Raw genomic sequence first — 24,023 nt, forward strand, 5'->3', positions numbered from 1 at the left:
AAATGAAAGTAAACAGGCTAAACTTGAAAATGGAAGTCACATTTGCATTGGTCTATAGTCAGGGGTCACCCCGTCTAAATGTATGCGCGTGAACACCTTCTTTTTGTTTTTGTTAATGAGAGTCAATTTTCAGCTTTTTCTAACAATTTGTACATTTATACCTGGGCTTTAGCACAACATGTCAGCTTTTCATCTATGAAAAAATATTTGAAATTAAGCTGCTCTGGCATTTGTGAACCATTTCTGTATATAATGGAATGGAGACTAAACTCAATATAAATTTAAAAACATTTGTTTCAACCATTTATTCTTTACCTTTTCCTTCATCAAAACACTCTGAAAATGAAGATCTGTATGGAATACACTCAATAAAGCTTATGCTGGGAGTAACACCGGGCTGAAGATTACACAATCCTAAACAATTTGACGGAACGTTTTTCCTCTTACAACACACTCTATGATCTCGTCCATCTGTTGAAGAAAATAAAGATCTGTAATAAATGGTACTATTATGTAAAAGGACTTTTTTATGTATATTTGTAGCAATAGTTTTGCTAAATACTTCTCCTAATTTAGATTCCAAGGCTGGTTTACATTTTCTTTTAACAAAAACTGGTTTTTATAAATATCTAGTGCATATAGATACAGTTGAAACTCAGTATCCCGTATTCCAAGGGATTGAGCAATTTACTTTGAGATAACTGAAATTCGATGAAAATGATAGTTTGCGGACATGTTTTCTGGACAAGATCTTAAAATTTCTTTGAGATAGGTGGAATTTTGAGATATGCAAATTCCAGATATCAAGTTCAACTGTAGTTCAAATAGCAGTTAACAAGTTGTCAAAAGTGAAAATCAGCTATTTAGAAATGTTCTTGTTTTGCATAAATATTGTTGCACAGACCTAGCTTCTATAAAAGAACAATAATCGTCTGAATATTCAAAATTTTCTCGAGCATAAAATACCCAAAAAGTTTATCTGGAGCGACAAGAGCCTGCAGCCCATGAAGACCATTAAAGGGGCTAAGAATACCCATTTGAACAAATCTGAGGAAGGACCATACAAGAAGGCTATAGACCAAGTTTGATGAAAATGGTTCATGAGGAGAAGTTGTTTAAAGAAGCTCTCTATTATTTACTCCGACTTGGTCCTAAGTAGAACTATTTGTAAAAACTAGAGAGAAGTCCATACAATGAAGCTACACAAAAAGTATGATGGAGATTTATCATATCAAGTGATTCATGACAAGAAGTTGTTTAAAGACTCTTCTAATTTAGCTAACGGGCCACATGGAACCAATTCAAAAAGTTCAAGAAAAGGGGTCATTTTTAGTTGTTTCTTTAGCTCTAGCAGCCCCTTTACAGAGAAAGTGCAACTGTTTCAACAAATCTGAAAGAGGTCCATGCAAGGATACTACTGGTTGGCGACCCAGAATTTCGGACGGCCCAGAAACCCGGACAGTCGCATAAATGCTTATTTCGGCGTTCTTTTTTATCATTTGTTGACAAGTACACAGACGCTTGCTTTATGTGCAACATCCACTGCAACAATTGCAAATCGGTAAGTAAAACTTACAATTTTGGAATATTAACATTTACAATCTGCTAAAGGCAGACGAGAAAACTGTGTGTTTTAAAATGATCAAAATGGGGCTTAAATAAAATTTTCCAGAAGATAATGGCCATTATTTATTTCTTAAGTTATTTAAAAAAAATGGAGAAAAATTTTTACTCTCGACAGCCTTATATCAAACATTAATAGTTGAATGTAAACAAGGTAAACATGTCTTTTTATCATTAACACCCACCTAAAAGTGATTCTGCGAGACAGAAATGACGATTATTAGTGTTTTCCTACTGTCCGATTTCTGGGTCCTGCAACATGCTAAAAACGTTAAATTTAGGTAACCTCTTTCGGGCCTCAGTGACGTTTTCAGTTTATTTTTAGATACAAACAAATTCGTGTTTTGTGACACCCAAGAACTGAAGTTGATTCAGGTAACATTTCATGGATCTTGCATTAAAAATGAAAATATGACATCTGAAGAGGTTGTAAAATTATCCAAATCTTGGTCGCCAACCAGTACATACTAAATTTGGTTAAGATCTATCAAGTGATTGAAGTGAAGTTGTTTAAAGGTTTTTCTATTTTAGCCCTGATGGCCCCTTTAAAACAAGAGGGCCATGATGGCCCTATATCGCTCACCTGTTATCACTGCACTTGAGGACAAGAAGGTCCTCAGAAAAAATATCTAAGTCCAAAGGACAGGAACAACAAAGGGTAGAAATTTAACAAAAAAGAAAAAAAAATCCTAACAAGGTACAGATATGTCAAAATACACCTAAAAATTGGAGGTACCATCCATGTTGTACCACGGGAAAGTGGTCTCGGTTTTTCCCTACGGGCAATAATAAAAAAAGTTACTAAAAATAAGCTATTTATAGTAACGTAAAAGGGAAGTAATTAAAAACAAAATGATTGTAAGTGAACAAAAGAAGGATCTGCCAAATAAATCTGTTGACATAAATGAAATTTCAGATCAGTATCTTCATTTTTACGGAGATATACCCATTTTAATTTGAAATAAAGGGAGGTAATTTGACATAAAATCAGTCCATAGTTATCTACCCTCACTGGCTCAGTCCAACTAATGACAATAATGAAATTTCAAAAATCCTATAAGTACTTACAGATATAAATCCATTTTGATTACAATCAGGGGAGGTAATCAGATATAAAATAACTCTGGAACCTACGAATGGATCTGATCTGTCATGGAATCCAAGATTTATTGTTGTTGAAGATATTTTGTAAGTTTGTATCAAATAAAACCATAAATGAAGTCTCTGTATGGCTGCAAAAGCCAGAATAGCCATTTTTGGACCTTTATGGGGCCATAACTCTGGAACCCATGATGGAATCTGGCCAGTTCAAGAAAGGAACTAAGATCTTGTGGTGATACAATTTTTTTGTGCAAGTTTGGTTAAAATCATATCATAAATGAAGCTGCTATTGTGCAGACAAGGTCAAAATAGCTACTTTTGGCCCTTTCAGGGGCCATAACTCTGGAACCCATTATGGGATCTGGCCGGTTCAACAAAGGAACTCAGATCTTATGGTGAGACAAGTTTTGTGCAAGTTTGATTAAATTCAAGTCATAAATGAAGCTGCTATTGTGCAGACAAGGTCAAAATAGCTCATTCTGGCCCTTTCAGGGGCCATAACTCTGGAACCCATTATGTAATCTGGCCAGTTCAAGAAAGGAACCAAGATGTTATGGTGATACAAGTTGTGTCCAAGTTTGTCTAAAATCAAATCATAAATGAAGCTGCTATTGTGCAGACAAGGTCAAAATAGCTAATTCTGGCCCTTTCAGGGGCCATAACTCTGGAACCCATTAAGGAATCTGACCAGTTCAAGAAAGGAACCAAGATCTTATGGTGATACAAGTTGTGTGCCAGTTTGGTAAAAATCAAATCATAAATAAAGCTGCTATTGCGCAGACAAGGTCAAAATAGCTAATTTTGGCCTTTTCAGGGGCCATAACTCTGGAACCTTTAATGGGATCTGGCCAGTTCAAGAAAGGAACCGAGATCTTATGGTGATACAAGTTGTGTGCAAGTTTAGTTGAAATAAAATCATAAATGAAACCACTATCGTGCAGACAAGAAATTGTTGACGCATGCACGCACGGACGGACAGACGGACTGACGACGGACGAAGGGTGATCACAAAAGCTCACCTTGTCACTATGTGACAGGTGAGCTAAAAACTTGAAAGAAGTCCATGCCAGGATGCTTCATACAAAGTTTGCTGTAATTGTGACCAGTAGTTTCAGGGCAGAAATAAAAATGTTGACAAAAACGGATGCCAGACCCTCAGTCTATATTAATACCTCACTCAGCAGAATGTTCTGGAGAGTTTTAAACAGACAGTTCTATGGTATTTTACTTTTGATTTGTATATCACATACCTGTTCCACAGAGTAACATAGGTGTCACAGCAGACGTACAATTGAAAGCCAACGGGAGGGATTGATCTGACATACGGAATTCATGAACACATAACTGAAGGCAGCTACCATACACTCCTTGCTCCATGCAACATTCTGTAAAACAATATACATACAAGCTGTGTTCCTTTTCCACATTTTTATTATATTTTTCTCTTTAATCAGGACCTTTCATCAATTTGAGAGATAACCAAATTTAGCAAATTTCTGTTATCTTATCCAACATACACACAAGTTTTCTTTTGTCAATCAGTGTCTTTAAAAAGCTGTATTAGTATACAGTACCTCGAACAAATTGTCCAAAATTATCAGTGAGGTGGACTGGTTGGCTGCATATTAATAGTCAGGTAAAAATATGCTCAGTATATTTCTTATGATAACTTTACACATTTAAAACAATTATGCAATGTATAATTTTATCCACTCATATTTCTGTAAAGCTTTATACCTGTAGAAAACTAAGCCAGTAAAAACGTAAGGTTGAATGCTTGATTTTTTAGACTGGTCCTCCAGTCAATCATCATAAGGGCTTCTACAGGACTTTAGATGACATTTTCGTCTACAGAAAAGTCTCCATATTGTATATTTGAATAGAACTTTTCATATTTGTAGATTAAGTTATTTTCAATCATATGGCCAGTAAATGTACAGGTCTAACAACAGCACACTCAACTATTTGAAGTCCTTTTACCTAATAATAGATTACATACAAAAGCTGAAAAAGGGGCGTAAATTTGGTAAAATGTAAACCAGAATTATGACACTCACCATGTCACATCTTATGATGTCAAAGACATGTGTGAAATGAAAATTAAAAAAGTGGCATCATTTTGACTAGAAAAAGTCGTAAATATCTCAGATATGTACAAGGCTTTGATTGAAAGCACAGATTTCTGAGAGTTGTCTACAAATGGTCTAAATATAGACATCAGAAGGTCCAAACTGATGAGAACGCATCAGATGATACACAGTAAAGGTTATGAGCTATTTCAGGTAAATATCTGGAAGTATATATCAATAAAGAAAGTTAATTTTTTAATGTTTCTTCAGTATATTTCAATTTACCCAATATAAACAAGCACTAACTACAAAGTAGATATAAAAATTCTTCATTGCTGATAAATGGCCATAGGAAGCATATGAAAGTACATGTATATGAATCTTTGGTCAGCTACAACCTGTGAAGTGAATTAAAATCTTACCTGTTTCATTGAATGTTGTCACTGGTGTAACAGAAATTCCTGAAACAAAATCAAAAACGTGAGTGAACTGAATGCCCTGTACTCTTACCTGACCAGGTTCTTACCTCAGCCTGTACTCTCACCTGACCAGGTTCTTACCTCAGCCTGTACTCTCACCTGACCAGGTTCTTACCTCAGCCTGTACTCTCACCTGACCAGGTTCTTACCTCAGACATCAGTGTATCTAATTACATTTAGATTTCATCCAAGCAAACTTTCTTGTCATGTTTTATGCATATTAGGTAGATTATTAACCAAGCTTTACAATGACATGTCCTAGTGACCTAGTTTTTGACCTAAGTGACCAAGTTACAAATTTATTCCTGATTTTAAACAGACAATCATTCTGACCCAAGTCTTTTGAAGATCCTGTAGAAAATCTGACCCCTAAAGTCTTAACAAGGTTTTTTTCTATGGTTTGACCAAGACACCTTGTGCTTGACCTTAAATGATCCTATTTCAGACTTGATATAATTTTATAAAGACAAACATTCTGAGAAATAAAATGCTTTTCTATCATTTGACATATGAAAGTTGTATGAAGTAGATGCCGGGGGCATAAAAATTGTGACTTCTACAGAAGCAAACCAAAACACCATTTTTGTCAACATCTGTGTTTTTTTTTTAGAATGTACCTTAAATAAATCAACTTAATTTGGCATAATTTCAGGGTCCAGGAAAACTATAATTTCTAGAAACATTGACCTGCCTTCAAGAACTTGAATGGACAAGTAAATGCTTGAAAAGCACAACCTACCTTCAGTGATCAAAAGAAGGGTTAGCTCTGGCAGACTGGAACCATTAGCATTAACACTTGTAACTATGACATCATACACTGTAGCAGCTTCAAGTCCTGTAATCTCATATTTGGTGCCACTATATACCTCTTCCTAAAACAAACAAAGACATACATTAAAACAGTTGCCCATTTTGCTGTACTTTAATCAGTGGTGCCCAACAAAATTCAGTGAACTGTAATTTTTACTTATTGTTTAGACTACCTTTACCAAAACTATGTTCTTCTTCGATATCTGTTGAAATATATGACAATACGATTCATCCTTAGCTAATTCTAAAGAACTCCAACAGTGGTCACAGACTTTTTAAAATTTGCAGTATACAGTTGAAACTCTTGTTACTCAGAATCTTGACTTCCAATGAACTAAGTGCTTTACTTCCATAATTAGACTTAAAAACTGTATTAGGTACAGTAGGCTTTCACTATATGTACAGACAAACATTACATATACTGTAACATTAAATATACTTTTTGAGAATACAAAGCACTTTTATAGTTTTTTGTTGATTTTATTTTTACAATGCACGATCACAAAATTATAAAGGTAACTTTTTTATAATTCAAGACATCAAGACATTATTGCATTAGAGTTTGACTGAAGTGACTTAAATTTCACTTCGAAACAAGGTAAGTTGCAGTCTGCCTAATCTGAATTAACAATGTAAAAATACTTATATCAAGAAAGGAATTTTGTAAGGACTTAAAAATTTCTTTGAGACAGTCTGATGTTCAAGATATATCCTGTTTTAACTGCAAGGTCTGTTTTGACTTGAAATTAAAATGAGGCCTGTCAAAAGGAAGCAATGCTCAGCTGTATAAAAACCTTGACAGAGAAGAATTAAATGAATGAATACAATGGTATAATCAAATTACTGAGACAACAAGTTTTGCTTAACCCTTACCATGCTAAATTTCTATAATGAACTTGTCCATCTTCCATTTTGGACAGAACCATTAACTGTTAAAAGGGGTGCCTACCAAAAAGATACTGACTGAATAGTGAACAGTGCGGTCATGATCAGATTGCATGGATGTGCAGGCTGATCATGATCTACACTGGTCGCAAAGGCAGAATCAATCATGTCCAGCATGATAAGGGTTAAATGTAAATCAGAGTAACAGAACTTTCTAATCTTATAACACTAGATGAGAAACCAGCTTACATGAATGGACAAACAGACAAGCCAAAGGATCAATAAAGGGACAAAATAAAATTATTTGTATATTCTACCTATTTATGTCCCAGGTTTCATGAAAGTATCTCTTGCACATTTAAAGTTATGACAGATCATTAATCCACCATTTATAACTGACTTAAGGACACACAGATAAATGAACAGATGGGCAAATGAAGAAAATAAAATATTGTGCATGTTCTTCACATTGTCTTCTATCAGCTTACAAAATTTCATGAAAAAAACTTTTGTAGTTTTATCACAAAATCTAACTATTTGTAATATCTTTGGACCATTTGTTGCCATAGCAACTGCATTTTTTCCCATAACAGCAAAATAAAAGGAAACACATATCCTTCATATTGCCATGTACCAAGTTTCATGAAATAAGATCTTGTACTTTCCAGGTTATCACAAGATCTCACACTGTCTGACTGAAACACTGACAGAGGGTGGGTGAGGGATGTAAGTGGACAAATATTGCTTCACCGAAAAACTGGGCATAACTTTGTGAAAAAGCAAAACAGAGTTATGTACCTGTGTATTACATCATCACAGTGAATAACTGTGTGAAGTTTTAACCTCTATCCTTTCTAGTTTTTACTGAGATACCAGCTTACATACAAAAAAACTTAACCAAAAATTGCTAAGTCGAAATAGGATATAACTTTGTGAAAAAACAAAATGAAGTTTTGAAATATATTCATTGTGCACCAATCATGATGCCCACATTGATGCAGATTCCAAGGAAAGTCACAGTGAGTGCAATAGCTCTACAGATTTTCCAAACAGTCATGCTCGATTTTGATAGGGTACCTATGTCCACTGTAGAGAGCCTATTTTGGTCACCAAAATGTTCTAAAATGATAAATTTTGGCTTTAGTTCATGTACTGTTATAAGACTTTCAAGATATCCTAGCTAGCATTAAAGCAATATTTCAATACAGGCATTTTGTAAAATTTGAAAGAAAACATGCAAAAATATATTTCTGGCAAAAAATTACCTTATTACAGACATCTAAAACTTCAAAAAGATCCAAATATTTGGATATTGCATAATAAAGCTAAAATTCACTGAAAATACTGTTACTACTTTGATGGAAGCGTCATTCTAAACTATTGTACTAGTTGATGGACTATTTATTTGAAGATGTAATTACCTAATCCTTTTTATACATTAAACATAATTTTAACAGAAAGTAATTTTTCAGCTAATAAAGTTTCCAGAAATGTTGTGCATCAACACAGTAACACCCATATACACACTGAAAATCAAGCTACAAATGGTTTCCTAGGCAACACTTACGCCTGTCCAATTAGGTATTGTTTCCTTGTCTATTTTCCAGGATACTAAGTAGTGATCTACAGTCTGGGCAGATACAGTGTCTGGAGGATCCCAGGCAACAACGGCCGAGCTAGATGTGACAGTTTCAGCAAGTATACGAGTGTTCTGAGGTGGATCGGGAAGGAGAACTGAAAAATAATGATATATCAGACACAACATAGAGAAACAATTTTGTATGAAGCATAACATTACTGAAATTTTATACACTTATTAAATGGCAATAGTGTTCATTAGCTTGTGATTTGCAAAACTAAACCTGTATTTGCAATGAGCGCCAATAAACCAACGAAGGCATTTACAGAGAGTGAGGTGACTGCCATTCAACATGTTGCTTATTATACACCCAAATGTAACTTAACTTGTAGTTATTAGAACATGCTGTAGCATGGAAATAAGTGATTATTATGCACACTTCTGACTATTGGTATGGATAACAGACATCTGTTCAGTACAGCTATGTGTCTATAGTAAAGTCTTACAATTTATAGTAATGTATATAGATCTAATAAAACTAGAGCTATCATTAACAGATATTAATAACCTCAGATGCCAAATGTGTACTGAGAAAGTAATGTTGTGATCATGACCATTGACCTTTAAGTGTGACTTTGAACTTGGACTTAGTGACCTGGGCTGTGCACCCTGCATGGCATCTGGATGAGATTAACAACTGCAAAGGTTATGAAAATCATTTCAGTGGTTTAGAAGATATGTTGAGGAACACAAATGTAAGCCATTTGTTCTTTAACTCCTTACTGTGACCTTGACCATTAACCTAATGACTTGAGTCAAGTGCTCTGCAAACAGTCTTGATGAGGTTAACAACTGGTGTTACTTTTATGAAAGTCTTCCAACCAGTTCATGAGATATATAGCAGACAAATATTACAAACAGAAGGACATGCAGGACTTCAATATACATGTAGCCTCATATACTTTGTGTCTGGGAGTATAACAATATATCACACACAACACTAAAGAACTCTTTGACATTTATATAATTTATCTAAGACGAAAAACAATGGAGTTCGACTATTTTTATTGGTGCAACACAATCAAAGGACAAAGCTTTTTGGTCCTAACTAGGTTCTGACTGAATGTACCTACATGAAAGTGACATGTCAAGGAGACCCAAGAATAAATGGTTTTCTGGTATCTAAAGCACTTTATTTTTCAGTTTCTAAAGTGTATACAATAAGTATAAGTAGAAGATTCAATTCTCACTGTTGCATAGATAAATATTCTAGAATTTATACAAGCTACTCTAGGCATTATTCAAGATACAGACAGTACAGGTGTAAATATTTGAATGGTCCAAGGGACATAGATTACAGGTGCTGCTCTTGGAGTGATTCAAGGCATAGAGATTATAGGTGCTGCTCTTGGAGTATTTCAAGGCATAGAGATTATAGGTGCTGCTCTTGGAGTATTTCAAGGCATAGAGAATATAGGTGCTGCTCTTGGACTGATTCAAGGCATAGAGATTATAGGTGCTGCTCTTGGACTGATTCAAGGCATAGAGATTATAGGTGCTGCTCTTGGAGTGACTCAAGGCATAGAGATTATAGGTGCTGCTCTTGGACTGATTCAAGGCACAGAGATTATAGGTGCTGCTCTTGGACTGATTCAAGGCACAGAGATTATAGGTGCAGCTCTTGGACTGATTCAAGGCACAGAGATTATAGGTGCAGCTCTTGGACTGATTCAAGGCACAGAGATTTTAGTGCTGCTCTTGGACTGATTCAAGGCGCAGAGATTATAGTGCTGCTCTTGGACTGATTCAATGCACAGAGATTATAGGTGCTGCTCTTGGACTGATTCAAGGCAAAGAGATTATAGGTGCTGCTCTTGGACTGATTCAAGGCATAGAAACAATATGTGCTGCTCTCTGAACAAGGCACTTGGATTCTAGATGCTACTATTGCAATAAATCTTGGCAAAAAGACTACGCATTGTACTCTTGCAAATAATTCTGGGCAAAGCAAAATACACATGCAACTCTTCGAGTTTGAGTGATTCCAGGGACAGAGATTATAGGTTCTGATCTTAGAATAATTCAAGGCACAGAGGTTTCATGTGCTTCTCTTGAAAGAATGCAAAGTATAGACATTTTATAGGTGCTACTCTAAATGGTTTCAGGTATTAAGATCATTGGTGCTTCTCTGGGAATTATTAAAAGCACAAAGAGTGCTTCTCTGGTACTTATTTGCAGGTGCTACTCTGAAATATTCAAGACAGAAAGATCATGTGTGCTACTCTTGGTAAAATTCAAGGCACAAAGATCATAGGTGACACTCCAGAATTTATTAAGACATAATACTATAAGTGCTTCCCAGTGATATATTCAAATATTCAACACATAAAAATTATAGGTGTTTCAAGACTAAACAGAACATATGGCATTTAAGAAATGGACTTTGACCCATTCTGACTCTCACCAACACAGGTCAAGTTGTGTCGGTAGGAGTTTGTGTAGTAGATAATGTGTCTTTAACTAACTGGGTGGTTGAAGGCTGAAAACTCCTGTGTGATTCTGGGTCAAAATTATAAACTGATTTCTAGGACCAGTCTAAAAACTCCAGTAAGTGACTGGCTAAATTTAAGCTAAATCTTGTAATTGGCCAACGTAAAAGCTGTAATCTGAGACCTGTCTCCAGGCTTTCAAGTGCTATTTGGCAAAAAATTAGGGCTATTTTTGCCAAAAATTAGGGCTGTTTTAGCCAAAAATAAGGGCTAAATTAGGACTTAATGCCCATGGGCAACATGTTGAGCCCGCCCTTTGACCATATTTTTAGTTGCTTTTCATCATCACATGGCCTGGGTCGTCCCCGGCCAGGTACATAGCGCGAGACGGTGCATGTATGGGAGTAAGGCCTTTGTCCATGCTGGGAAGAATGGTGTCTCCCCCTGAAAGGTTATGATATACAGGTATGATATGGTGGCCACTGGTGCATTATTAGGTCTAAATGTTGAGGTACTGGAGAGGTATTTCTCTTAATTTAGGGGTGTCAGGGGGCTCTCCCACTTGAAATTTTTGAAAAACAGGTATGAAATGGTGGGGGGGGGGGGGGGCTGGTGCATCATTAGGTCTAAATGCTGAGGTCCTGGAGAGGTACTTCTCTTAATTTAGCGGGGTCAGGGGGTTCTCCCCCTGGAAAATTTTGAAATACAGGTATGAAATGGTGGGTACTGGTGTATTTTTTGTTCTAAATTTAGAGGTATACATAGGAGGGAGTTAGCCCCCTAATTTTAGGGAGGTCAGGGGGCTGCCTCACACCTCTGGACAATTTTGAAATACAGGTATGAAATGCTGGATTGTATTGCATTTTTTGGTCTAAATTTTGATGTGTGGGAAGGGTATCTCTGTAATTTTAGGGGATTCTCCATCTGGAAAAATTGGAAATACAGGTGTGAAATAGTGGTCTCTGGTGCATTTTTATCTAAATTTTGAGGTACTGGAAGGGTAGTCCCCTCATCTGAGGGGGGTCATGGGTTTTCCCTTGGAAATTTTTGAAATAATAGTATATGTAATGGTAGCCTCTGGTGCGTTCTTTTTTGGCTAAATTTCGAGATATAGTTGGGTGCAACTTAGATGATTATAGGTCACTTCTCAGCTAACTTTAGGAGGGGGACTGAGGGAACAGAATCATCCTCTGTAAATGAATCTCAACTTCATTAAATTAATTGGTTCCTTATGATATTAATTATGCATGACTTTGTGCAAAAAAAAATTAAGTTCAGATAGAAATTACAAAAAAATTAGGGATAATTTTTAAAAAATCAGGGCTTTTTTAGGAATTTGGCCATTTTTGTGTGTTTTTTTAGGAATTTTAGGGAGGCCTGAAAAAAAAATAGGATTTTTTATGAATTTCAGGGCCACTTGAAAGCCTGCAACTCTATTATAAAACCATCAAACCAAATAGCTACTCCATAAGAGGCCAATTAGTAATATATTATTCTGGAAGCGTAGAATTTTAATAAAAATGTTTAAATATCTGTACTTACAATGGCCTTCAACCACACATGTAGCTATGACATTCATGGAGTTGAGACACTGAACACTACTCCAGCTAAGATTGGGTTCACCTCGGCAAAAACCAAAACATGCCTCCGGTACTTGGTTCCTCTTACAACAAGGAGTGTGGTCACCATGACCTGAAAACAATAAACTTCAATAAAAATCATTCAAAAATAAACTTTACTATGAAACTAGAAGGTGTTTTTGTCACAAAAACATATGTCTCCCCCTTATGTATACCTTTAGCTCTGGTGGCCATTTTGTACAGCGAAGTGGAACCTGTCGGCGATATGCACAACTAGGCTTGGTACTAATCACTCCTGTGAAGTTTTGTCGAAATCTGTCCAGCAGTTTGACTTGTGAAAGCTGGACAAGATTTTTCTATCTTTAGCTCTGGTGGCCATTTTGTGCAGCAAAGCGGAACGTGTCAAGGATATGCACAACAAGGCTTGGTACTGATCACTCCTGTGAAGTTTCGTCGAAATCCAGCCAGCAGTTTGACCTGTGAAAGCCGGACAAGCTTAATGCGGATGGAAGGATGGACAGACTGCGAAGGCAAAAACAATATGTCTCCCCCATAGGATAACTATTAGCATTTGTAGGAAACTAAATTTAATGAATTTCATGGTTATGTCAATCTGTGAAATTCGATCTAGATGAAACAAGAAGCTGTGTTCAATAAACGCTTGATGCCCCCAGTGGCATCCTTGTCCATACAAAGCAACCTAAGTCCAAAACGAGGTCAAGGTCAAGGTCAAACTGAGGTCAGGTGATGTATGAAGATGAGGAATGGTCACAGGTTACATCTGCATTAGTATCAAGTCATTCTAGTAACGGGTATTGATGCTAGACGAAACGGTCCCATTTGGTTTACCTCACGGTATGATACTAAAGTGACTTTACAATGTTAAATTTTAGCCACATAAACCCAAAAATAAGTCACATAAACCCACTTTTGGACACTTTTTAAAGTGACTGTCATATAAACAAAGAGTCCAAACCCTAACCTGCTAGACACTCAAGTATCAATTCGTTAGCCCAGACGGACGGACAAACGGAAGGACGGACAGGACAATCACTATATGCCTCCCGCATCAGTAGATGCCGGGGGCATAAAAATAATTTTTCTATTCATGTAACCTTCAAGTGTTGAAATTCACAAATTCTTACCCCCACAAACCCGCCATTCTGGCCAAAACCATAACATTTCATGCCCATAAAATTAAATTTCACAGTATATACTTTACCAGGCAATGAGTTGACTTCGAAACTGTAAATCAATTGTAATATATATACAAAAAAACAGAAAGGCAAATTTTAGCCAAATAAATGTAATCACATCATCTTACCTGCTATACACTGGTATATGACATCAAGTTCAGACGTACACTGAAGCATGTTAGGGTCACCTCCAGTGTAATACATACTAGCGTCGCAATAATCCTGGCAACCAAGTGAAATGTTCTTATCTTTACAACAATCTGAGGAGACAAGTAGAAATGGTTTTTGCAAAATTCTTTTACCTGACACAGAGCAGTATTTCGCAACAATTTAATTCTGTATTTTTATATATAACCAATAATAAGACTATAAGACACTTCTGTAACTGTTATTATATAAAAGCTTTCAAAACTGTAAACAAAGTCATTATTTTTGGGAAGTTCAACTTTCCTGATGTGCAAGAAATATGACCTTATTTAACAGAAATACAAAGATTTGAATTTTTTTACTTATCTGATGGAAAGGAATATCTTGACAATTACAAGTTGTTTCATAACACTCAGGAGCAATGTAATTATTTCATTTAAGGTAGTTCTGCATGTTTTGATAAACCGGAAGTGATGGTGTAATGTCATTTATCTGGAAAACGTAGAATTAAGCCTGGATTCGGCGTAAGATGAAAATCATTTTACCAATTAATGGAAACCCGTGGTAAATTTTTTACAATGGCACAGTCACTATCTTTCTAGTGTTAAAATATGATATTAAAACATCTTACACGTTAAATAATTCAAAGTAAAGTCTTAAAATTAGCTTGAAACGTGCGGTTCACTTTAATCATGGTCAAATATCTCATTAACAAGCACACAGACCTACACATTTTATTTTCCCACATTATAGAACAGATGTTTATTTATGACTGTTAGAAGTTTCATAAAAATCTACATTGTAGACAAATTTCTATTCGCGAAAATATTATAAAAGTTGTGATTTTCACATAGACTCCTATTATGAAAAACTGTGCGAAGTCAAAACTTTTCAAATCAGTCAAGCAAAAAATCAAGCACACCACCTTATTTTTTTTTATTTGCTGAATTTTCCTAGTATGTTCTAAGTTTTGAAAAATCAGGGTTTAATCAAATTCTACATTGTAGAAAAAAATTCAATCCGAACGTGCAGAACTACCTTAAAGCAAGATAATAAATAAGATAGTTTCATCTAACTTCAGCTATATAATTAAGATATTTATTAAGGGAACACTAAAATAAAAGTGCTGTTAAAACTAACCTTTGATTGTCTGTGTATAGTTTAATACTGGAATTACCTCTGAAATACAAATAAAACCTTGTCTTGTTACAATTTTAAATCCAGAAACATTTAAATATTTTTTACTTATATTTTAACAAGCTGTTTGAGCCAAAACTGCAAAAATCTGACTGAATGATTTCATCATAAATCTTTTCCTATCATACTAACTCTATAAATCTGGTATAACACTGTCATTTGTTTGTTGGGTTTGAAGTCAATTTAACAAAATTTAAGTCATAAGGCTACTTCCCAGTTTTAAATAGACGAGGATCACAGCATTTGTTTCAGAAAAAGATATCTGGGTAGAATCACAGACCATACTAAAACTAGCAAGATGCTTTGGTCACAAGATGACCAAAGCAGGGCTCAAACCCACCACATTGATGGCCATATGATTTGAAGACACCAAACTTAACAACTTGGCCATAGAAGCTCCTTACTACTATAACACAAATTTACCTCCAGTGGCTTTGTAAATAGGTAGAGACGGCTGACTTGCACCGCTGTTGGCCAGCGCAACAACCTGTATCTCGTATACTTCATTCAGTTCTAAATTATCCAATGTACTCACAGTGAGGTCTGATGGTAAAGATTTTGTCTGAAATAAAATCAGCCAGTATTTCATTAGTGATACTGACTTCTCTACAGGGAAAAATGATCAAGCCCTCTATCAGACATGTATTTTGCATATTGGAATAATCTGAACAATCTGAACAATCTTTCTAGAAGACCACTTAAGGAACATTTGTGTGAAATCATGAAATAAAAGTGACATGAAAAGAACCCTATTTGCTGTAAATACATGGAGTAATAAGAAATCATTACTTTTCATAAAGGACTAGTTTTCTTGGATTATGTAATTGGAACAATCCATGAAATTTAATCTCAATGCAAAGCAGTAATGTGCCTATTCATATTACGATCAAAGGTTAATATCCATGAATTAATATCCCAACAAAACAGCCATTTTGACCAAAGCTGGTGTGCCTCTCCGTTACCACCCCCCACCACCCCACCCCCCCAAAAAAAATTATTTCGGTTATTTTTTTCTTAATTGATTCATCAGTATATAATAGAAAAGAAATCAGACTTTTTTTTATTCTAACATTATAGTAAGTGGGGTTTTTTTTCCATTTGATTCTCTTTTGTGGGGGAGTGGGTAAAATATTTCATGTGCTGACAAAAAATAGACAAAAAAACTACTATTTGAAATTTTTCAAATAATAAAGGCAGTGAAAAGTATATAATCTTCACATACCGAATTAAAAACAGCAGCTCCTTTCTTTTTATACTGAATCTTGTAACCAACAACAACATCTAAATTGTCCAGCGGAGGTTGCCATGTAACAAGAAGAGCTGTTCCTGAGCTGACAGCAGAAACACCAGTTGGTGGGCTAGGCAAAAATGCTAAATGTAAAAGAAGAATATGAATAAATAAATGTCTTTATATAAAGTAGGCTGGTCATGGAATGTCTTTATCATACTCTAAATCACTTTATATTAGCGTGATCTTTATTTCGCGAATTCCCGCACCCTGAATTATTTCGTGGATTTATGAATTCGAAATTCGGTCAGAAATTTAAATTTGCGAAGGTTCTTATCTTATATTAGCGAATTCCAATTCCAGAAGTCGTGATTATATTAACCCTCAGCCTGCTGGCGGCAAGTTAGTCTGCCTTTGCGACCAGTGCAGACCAAGATCAGCCTGCACATCCGTGCAGTCTGATCATGGTCTGCACTGTTCGCAATTCAGTCAGTATCTTTTAGGTAAGCATCAGTTAATGGTACTGTCCAAATTGAAAGATGGACACGTTCATTATAGAAATTTAGCAGGGTAAGGGTTAATGCCCATCCTTCCGTACTGTACCGAATTTATGCACACCTGCGCCTCGTTAAATACATGGTCCATAATGGTTATTTCGTATTAGTAATCGGTTACTTTATTCACACAAATTGCTTTTTTTCGACTGAAATTGATCGAAAAGAGCCTTTGAATCCTTTATTCAATCAATCTGACTAAAGTACTTGATCTTCTAAACGAAGATCTGAGAACGACCCATTCACATTCGTCTTCTGAATATTTTGGATTTCCAGTATTGCTATTTTTATTTTATCCAATCAGACTACTTGTTCGAATGTCAAGAGTAAGAAAAATGTGCAGTCATTCTAGGGCTCGAACCCGGGACCCCTCGCTTACAAAGCAAGTGGCCTACCGACTGAGCTAGTCGGCTATCTGATACATTACGGCATAAGAATTGTAAATATCAAAAGTCAAGGCTACAGGTAGATTTGCAAGATGTTGTGAGTTAGGCTCTGATTGGCTAGCGAAAGGGTCGTCAGAACGAGGCTATGAATAGGTCGTTCTCAGATCCTATGCGTAGCGTAATAGGAGATTTACTTCAGTCAGATTGTTATTCAATGTACTGGCAATTATTCTTATTACACTTAATAGTTGATAAAATGTTCAAAGTTTGTTACAGTCATTTTGTAAATAATTAACGTACAAGTATATATTAATACAATGGTGTGATAAAGTAACCGCTAATCCCTATTGTTATCTAAACAAAATGTGTAAACAAGATGCCTACGGGCAACATGTCGAGCCCGCCAGCTGTCAAAAGGACTAGGAGTTGCACATGACATCCTGTCTCATTGAGGAAAACACTTTTGCCAAATAAAAAATGATTGCAAAAAGTACAATATAAGTTATTTATAGTAACAACAAAGCGAAGTAAATCTTTAAAAAAAATCTAAGTCCACACAAAAATCCTTACCAGTAGAGATAGGTCAAAATACACCTCAAAACTGGATGTTACATGCATATTGTACTACGGAAAAGTGGTCTTGATTTTTCCCTACGACCAGTAATAAACAAGAGCACCGCCTTGCAGGTGCTGATGCTCATCTGATTTTTTTTTTGTATAATAGAAAAATTGTCCTACCCATGATTTTCTTCAGCTTATATATGTTTTTGCTATAAGCATATAATTGTATGTTTAATGCAATAAACTATTTGAGTTTGAGTATAATAGAAAAATTGTCCTACCCATGATTTTCTAAGTCCAAAAAGGGCAATAATTCTTGCAAAAAGCAGGATGGAGTTATGTTTCTTGATGTACATAGTCAGCTTATGATGCTGAACAACTGTTGCAATAGCTTGAATAGTTTAGGAGAAAAGCTGACCTAAACATAAAACTTAACCAATAATTCTGATATTTTCTAAGTCCAAAAGGGGCCATAAGTCTTGCAAAAATCAGGACAGAGTTATGTTTCTTGCTGTACATGGTCAGCTTATGATAGTGAACAAGTGTTGCAAGTTTTAAAGCAACAGCTTTGATAGTTGATGAGAAAAGCTGACTTAAATGTATTACTCAACCAAGAAAACTGATTTTCTAAGTCCAAAAGGGGCAATAATTCTTGTAAAAAGCAGGATGGAGTTATGTTTCTTGATGTACTGGGTCAGCTTATGATGGTGAACAAGTGTTGCAAGTTTCAAAGCAATAGCTTTGATAGTTTATGAGAAAAAGTTGACCTAAACATAAAACTTAACCAAGAAATCTGATTTTTTCTAAGTCAAAAAGGGGCCATAAATCTTGCAAAAAGCAGGATGGAGTTATGTTTCTTGCTGTAAAGGGTCAGCTTATGATGGTGAACAAGTGTTGCAAGTTTTAAAGCAATAGCTTTGATAGTTTATGAGAAAAGCTGACCTAAACATAAAACTTAACCAAGACCTTTGACCTGGTGACCCCAAAGTCAATAGGGGTCGTGTACTCAATAAGTACTATTAGCATGTGAAGTTTGAAGGTCCTGGGTGCAGTGGTTCACGAGTAAAGTGCCTTCATGCAAAAAGTTAACGTTGCCTTCATGCAAAAAGTTAACACGTGCGAACGGACGGACATTTTTAAAAATTTTAATACCCCCCTTTGGGGCAAAAAAGAATTAATTTTCTGAACCAGACTCTTAATTATAACTTAAAAAGACAGGCTGTGTACATAAACGAATTTAAAGGAAAACATATGTCTCCCAAAACTTAACAAGCAAACATTCTAAAATGCCAGAAATTAAGGGTGTAACTCCGGGATATTCAATGAACCATAACTTCATGATATACACAACAACCTTGCACTGAAAACCCCTTTGAAGTTATGGAATTCCAACAACTACCTGGGAGATGAGCAGGCCCAAAAATAAATCAAACAAATAAGGGTCATAACCCACGAAAATAATTAAGCGGAGCATTTTTGTAAATTTTTCCCAAACTGCGCTTCACACGATCTCTCAAAAATTTTGGTGTTTTCAGCCAAATATGAATGAAAAGTTTCTAAAAATGTAAAATATGACAAATCAAAGGGCCATAACTCAGCTGAACATCAAGAAACTGGGACATATGGGAGACATAATTATATGTGAAGAATTTTGTATACATTGTACTGTGAAGTTACTTGTGGGGATTGCATTTACATTGATATCATGTTTTGGTCAAAACACCAAAAACAAACTAGAATTCCCATTCATTTTTTTATTATCAATACACCATGTTTATATAGCACTCTTTTCATTCCCATGTACATGTTAAAAAGTGATTTACAGAACACATTGCAAAAAAAAAATAAAAAATTACAAATTCAACATAAACAAAAAAATGCATTTCTACATTAACAAATAAACTTATTTTTTTTTAAAAATCCAAAAATTTTTAGTTCAAATGAAAACTATTATAGTAAAAAGCACAAATCTGACCTCAGCAGGGGAAAAAAAAGTTTAACGTAAATCCCAGACATCCCAATTTTTTTTTAGAATGCCAAGTGGGGTTTTTTGCTTTCCAAAGTGGGAGATTGAGGGGGTCAATGGAGATTTAATACTGCGGTATTTAATTCTGGTATTACTTAAAGGAAGTTTTCTATACATAATACATAGGTACTAAAGGCCAATGAAATGTAAACTCTTTAGCACCCCCTAAAAAAACTTAAACTACAGCAATGCAAAAAATAAGAAATAAAAACTTTTTTGCATTTAAAAATTTACTAGTCATTACCTTCACTTTTAATTTCTTTTTTAAATTTTATTATGCAATTTTTCAAGTCCTGAAATTTTAATACTATTGCCAACTTTCAACTTTTGTTGTAATTATGCAACCCTTTTTTGCTAACTTTAGTAGGGGTACATTTTAAGCACTATGTCTTTAATTCAAACTCACTAAAAAATTTAAAAAACCTCACTCATTTTTCTTATGGGGAAAACAAGATCCCCGGGTGAATTTTTACATTCTGGCATAAAAAAAAAATGAAAACGTTAGCCCCCGTCAAAACAAATGTACGGTTTTAAAAAGAATTCAAGTTTAAAAATTAACTGTTTGTTTTCTTCCCCGCCCTCCTGATCAAACCCCTTTTTTTGATCAAAAGCCGGATACCCAAAATTGTAGTCCGGGATATGATACCTTTCGTAACACGCTGAATTCAATTTTAAAAGGGATGTTTTTTGACAAATTGTGATGATGCAAAGAAGTTTACAGCATTTGACAGTATTGATATTTAAAAATTTACCAGAATTTACCCTTATTAAAATATTTAAGGATATTTTTTATAAAAAAAGGGCAAGCAGAAAACCCAAACTTCGATTCAAAAACTTATAGAAAAAGGTAAAGGAAATATTTTTTTCTTATCAAAATTTGTTGGATTAATTTTTATTGATTAAAATTAAATACCCTGTTCCCCTGGTTTTAAATTTTCATTGTGTAAAACACGGATGTGATTATAACTGGAAACCCTTAGTTTTTTCACGTAAAGCGGGACCGCACTACCGCTATTTCAAAAATTTTGGGTATAGGGCAAAATGTTATTTTGCAAGTGCTTTAAATTTAAATAAAAATTTAAAGGGTTTTTTTTCACATGCCAGAATACAATAAACCCATCAGAAAAATGATTACTATCACATTATAACCAATGTAGCACTGAAACCCACAGTAATCGTTATAATTTTGGTAATCAAATCCCCGGGTTAAAGTGTTACCCATTATCTTTTAATTGGGCAAACCTTAATCAACCCCTGGCTTTTTTATATCATGTAATTAACAACAACGATCAAAAGGGGTAGACACATGTGAAAATATCAGAAAACTGTTGTTTACAGCACCCTCGTTATTAGCAATAAGGAGTGGATAATTTTTTTTTTTTTTTTAAAACGGGAGATTTGGGATTTCTTATCGGGGTGATGGGGTTTTACCCCCCGAATCGTGAGAAACCCACGAAAACGGGAGATTTGGGGATGTCTTACCGGTACTCACCTTCCCTTCCTTGAAAAAACGTAGAGCCCCTGTAAGTTTTGGGAGGTTAATACAAGGGGTTAGTCGTACCGTCATCCCCCCCCACCCACAAAACACAGTTCGGGAGAGATCCGAAATCCCCCGAAAAACACCCATTGTTCCTACATCTGAAAAGATGAAAAAGGGCCAAACTGAAAAAAAAATGTTATCCCTGGCAACGGGAACGGCCAAAAAATAAAAATGGTCTTTTTTCCGGAAAAAAATCAGAGGACCAGATGGTCCTAAATCGCTCACCATCCCATATGACCCGTTTTGAATGAGTATACGTCGTTATTTTATAATTTGACATAGTGCCCTAGTTTTGGGCACATGGCCCTAGTTCATAAAGAAAAAATTTTCGACCTTTTTTTCATGAAGATCCTTGAAAAATTTCCCTCAAAGGGGGTCACAAGGTTTTCTATTATTTGACCAATGACCTAGTTTTTGAAGGCACGTTCCCCATTTTGAATTGCCCTAGATATTAAAGGGTGAACATTCTCCCCAATTTTCTGAAGACTCATGAAAAATAGGCCCTCTAACGGGTCACAAGGTTTTTCTATTTTTCGACCTACTGACCTATTTTTTGACCCCCTGCCCCATTTATGAATTTGACCTGTATCTCAAGCTAAAACACTCCCACCAATTTTATTGAAGATAAATGAGAAAATATGGCCTCTAGAGACTCAAAAGGGTTTTTTTCCTATTTTTAGCCTACTGACTAGTTTTTGATCGCACGTGACCAGTTTTCGAACTTGACCAGTATCATAAAGTGATTTCGAAATTTTCATGAAGATCTTTTGAAAAAAGGGCCTCTAAAGGTACAAGGTTTTTCTATTTTTAGATCTATGCCTAGTTTTTTAAAGGCACGTTCCCCAAATTTTTAAAACTGACCTAGATACATAAAGGGAAACATTTTCACCAATTTTCATGAAGATTAAAGAAAAAAAGGCCTCTAGACGGGTCACAAGGGTTTTTTTTCTTTTTTCGACCTACTGACCTTTTTTTTGCCCGCACATGACCCATTATGAACTTGACCTAATTCATCAAGCTGAACACTCTCCCATTTTCATAAAATCCATTGAAAATATGGCCTTGGACCAAAAGGGTTTTTTCTATTTTTAGCCTACTGCCAGTTTTTTGATCGCACTGACCAAGTTTCGAATTGCCTAGAATCATCAAGATGATTTTGATAAATTTTCATAAGATCTCTTAAAAAAATAGGGCCTCTAGAGGGTAAAAGGGTTTTTTTCTTTTTTTTAATTACGACCTAGTTATTGACCGCACGTGACCCATTTTTTAAAAACTTGACCTAGATACTAAAGGGTTTAACATTTGACTAATTTTCATAAAATCCCATGAAAAATATGGCCTCTAGAGAGGTCACAAATTTTTTTCTTTTTTCAGACCTACGCCCTATTTTTTTGCCCGCACGTGACCCGTTTAAACCTACCTAGATATCATCAGGGTGAACATTCTGCCCAAATTTTCATGAAGACCCATTGAAAATATGGCCTTAAAAAGGGTCACAAGGTTTTTTTTTTTTTAAACCCTATGACCTGTTTTGACCCAGTGATCCATTTTTAAAATTTACTAAAGGAAAAACATTCGACCAATTTTCATGAAGATTCAAGAAAAAAAGGGCCCCTCTAGAGCCTCACAAGGTTTTTCTATTTTTAGACCTTGCCTAGTTTTTGACGCGGGGGACCAGTTTTCAAACTTGACCTAGATATCATCAGATGAACATTTGACCAATTTTCATAAAGACCCCATGAAAAATTGACCCTAATGGCACAAGAAAAAGTTTACACACGGACGCATGCATGGACCAAAAGGCCCCGGGAACGATGGACGTCACGCAATCACAAAAGCCCCCTTGTCATTTTGTGACAGGTGAGCTAAAAAACTAAAAAATTTTTAAATTTTGGAAATGAACACATGTAGCATCTTCAAGCCAAGAGGGGCTTTGTTCACCATTGGTTTTTGGTGCTTTTTGAAAATTTCCTTTTTGGGGGGGTATGTCCAGGCTTTTTTACCAGATGAAAAACCTTAGAAGTGCTGGATTTAGATTTTAAATTCTTGTAAAGAAAAAGAATTTTATTCACATTATTAATTTTTGTACAATAGCTGGAGTTTGAAAAGAATTATGTTATGGGAAATTTTTTTTACATCAAAACCCCTTACTACATTTCCAAAAAAAAACCGTACACATAGATAATGATTTGAAAGAGAGTTAGATATCCTTCTATATAAAAAACAATTAAAAATTTTTTAACTGAAATGAAATAAGCATCCCTTTTCCACATTTAAGAACTTTTATTAATTTTTCCCACAGGTCCTTAATAAAATCTTAACAGATTGAAAGGGTCACCCTTGTACACACAAAGGTAGGCACCTGTTTTAACCTCTGATACACGCAATCTGCAAGGGACAAATAAGTTTATGGAAAACCATTAAAAAAACAAAAGACACTCTATTTCATTTTTTTTCCAAATTTTCAGATTTACTTTTCAAAATGTGGGGGAAAAATTTTTAATTCTTTAATGAAAAAATTACACAATACCTTTAAAAGAAGTCAGACTAAAATTTTGTAAAAAACCTGATTA

At 35.2% G+C, this 24,023-nt stretch overlaps 1 protein-coding gene across 1 annotated transcript in view; it reads right to left on the reverse strand.

The window, feature by feature from the left end:
* Positions 1-24,023, reverse strand: part of LOC123564559 (Ig-like and fibronectin type-III domain-containing protein 1) — a 95,613-nt gene that overhangs the window by 45,246 nt on the left and 26,344 nt on the right. Inside the window, exons 7-16 of the mRNA XM_053527261.1 lie at positions 16,378-16,526; positions 15,579-15,717; positions 15,099-15,137; positions 13,940-14,071; positions 12,578-12,727; positions 8,535-8,701; positions 6,012-6,144; positions 5,216-5,254; positions 3,975-4,109; positions 316-471 (exon numbers count right to left, since the gene is read on the reverse strand). Of these exons, the coding sequence (XP_053383236.1) occupies positions 316-471; positions 3,975-4,109; positions 5,216-5,254; positions 6,012-6,144; positions 8,535-8,701; positions 12,578-12,727; positions 13,940-14,071; positions 15,099-15,137; positions 15,579-15,717; positions 16,378-16,526 (1,239 nt within the window). The remainder of the gene's footprint in view (positions 1-315; positions 472-3,974; positions 4,110-5,215; positions 5,255-6,011; positions 6,145-8,534; positions 8,702-12,577; positions 12,728-13,939; positions 14,072-15,098; positions 15,138-15,578; positions 15,718-16,377; positions 16,527-24,023) is intronic.

This window comes from Mercenaria mercenaria, chromosome 2 (genome assembly GCF_021730395.1).
Source record: "Mercenaria mercenaria strain notata chromosome 2, MADL_Memer_1, whole genome shotgun sequence".
Taxonomy (NCBI): Eukaryota; Metazoa; Mollusca; class Bivalvia; order Venerida; family Veneridae; genus Mercenaria; species Mercenaria mercenaria.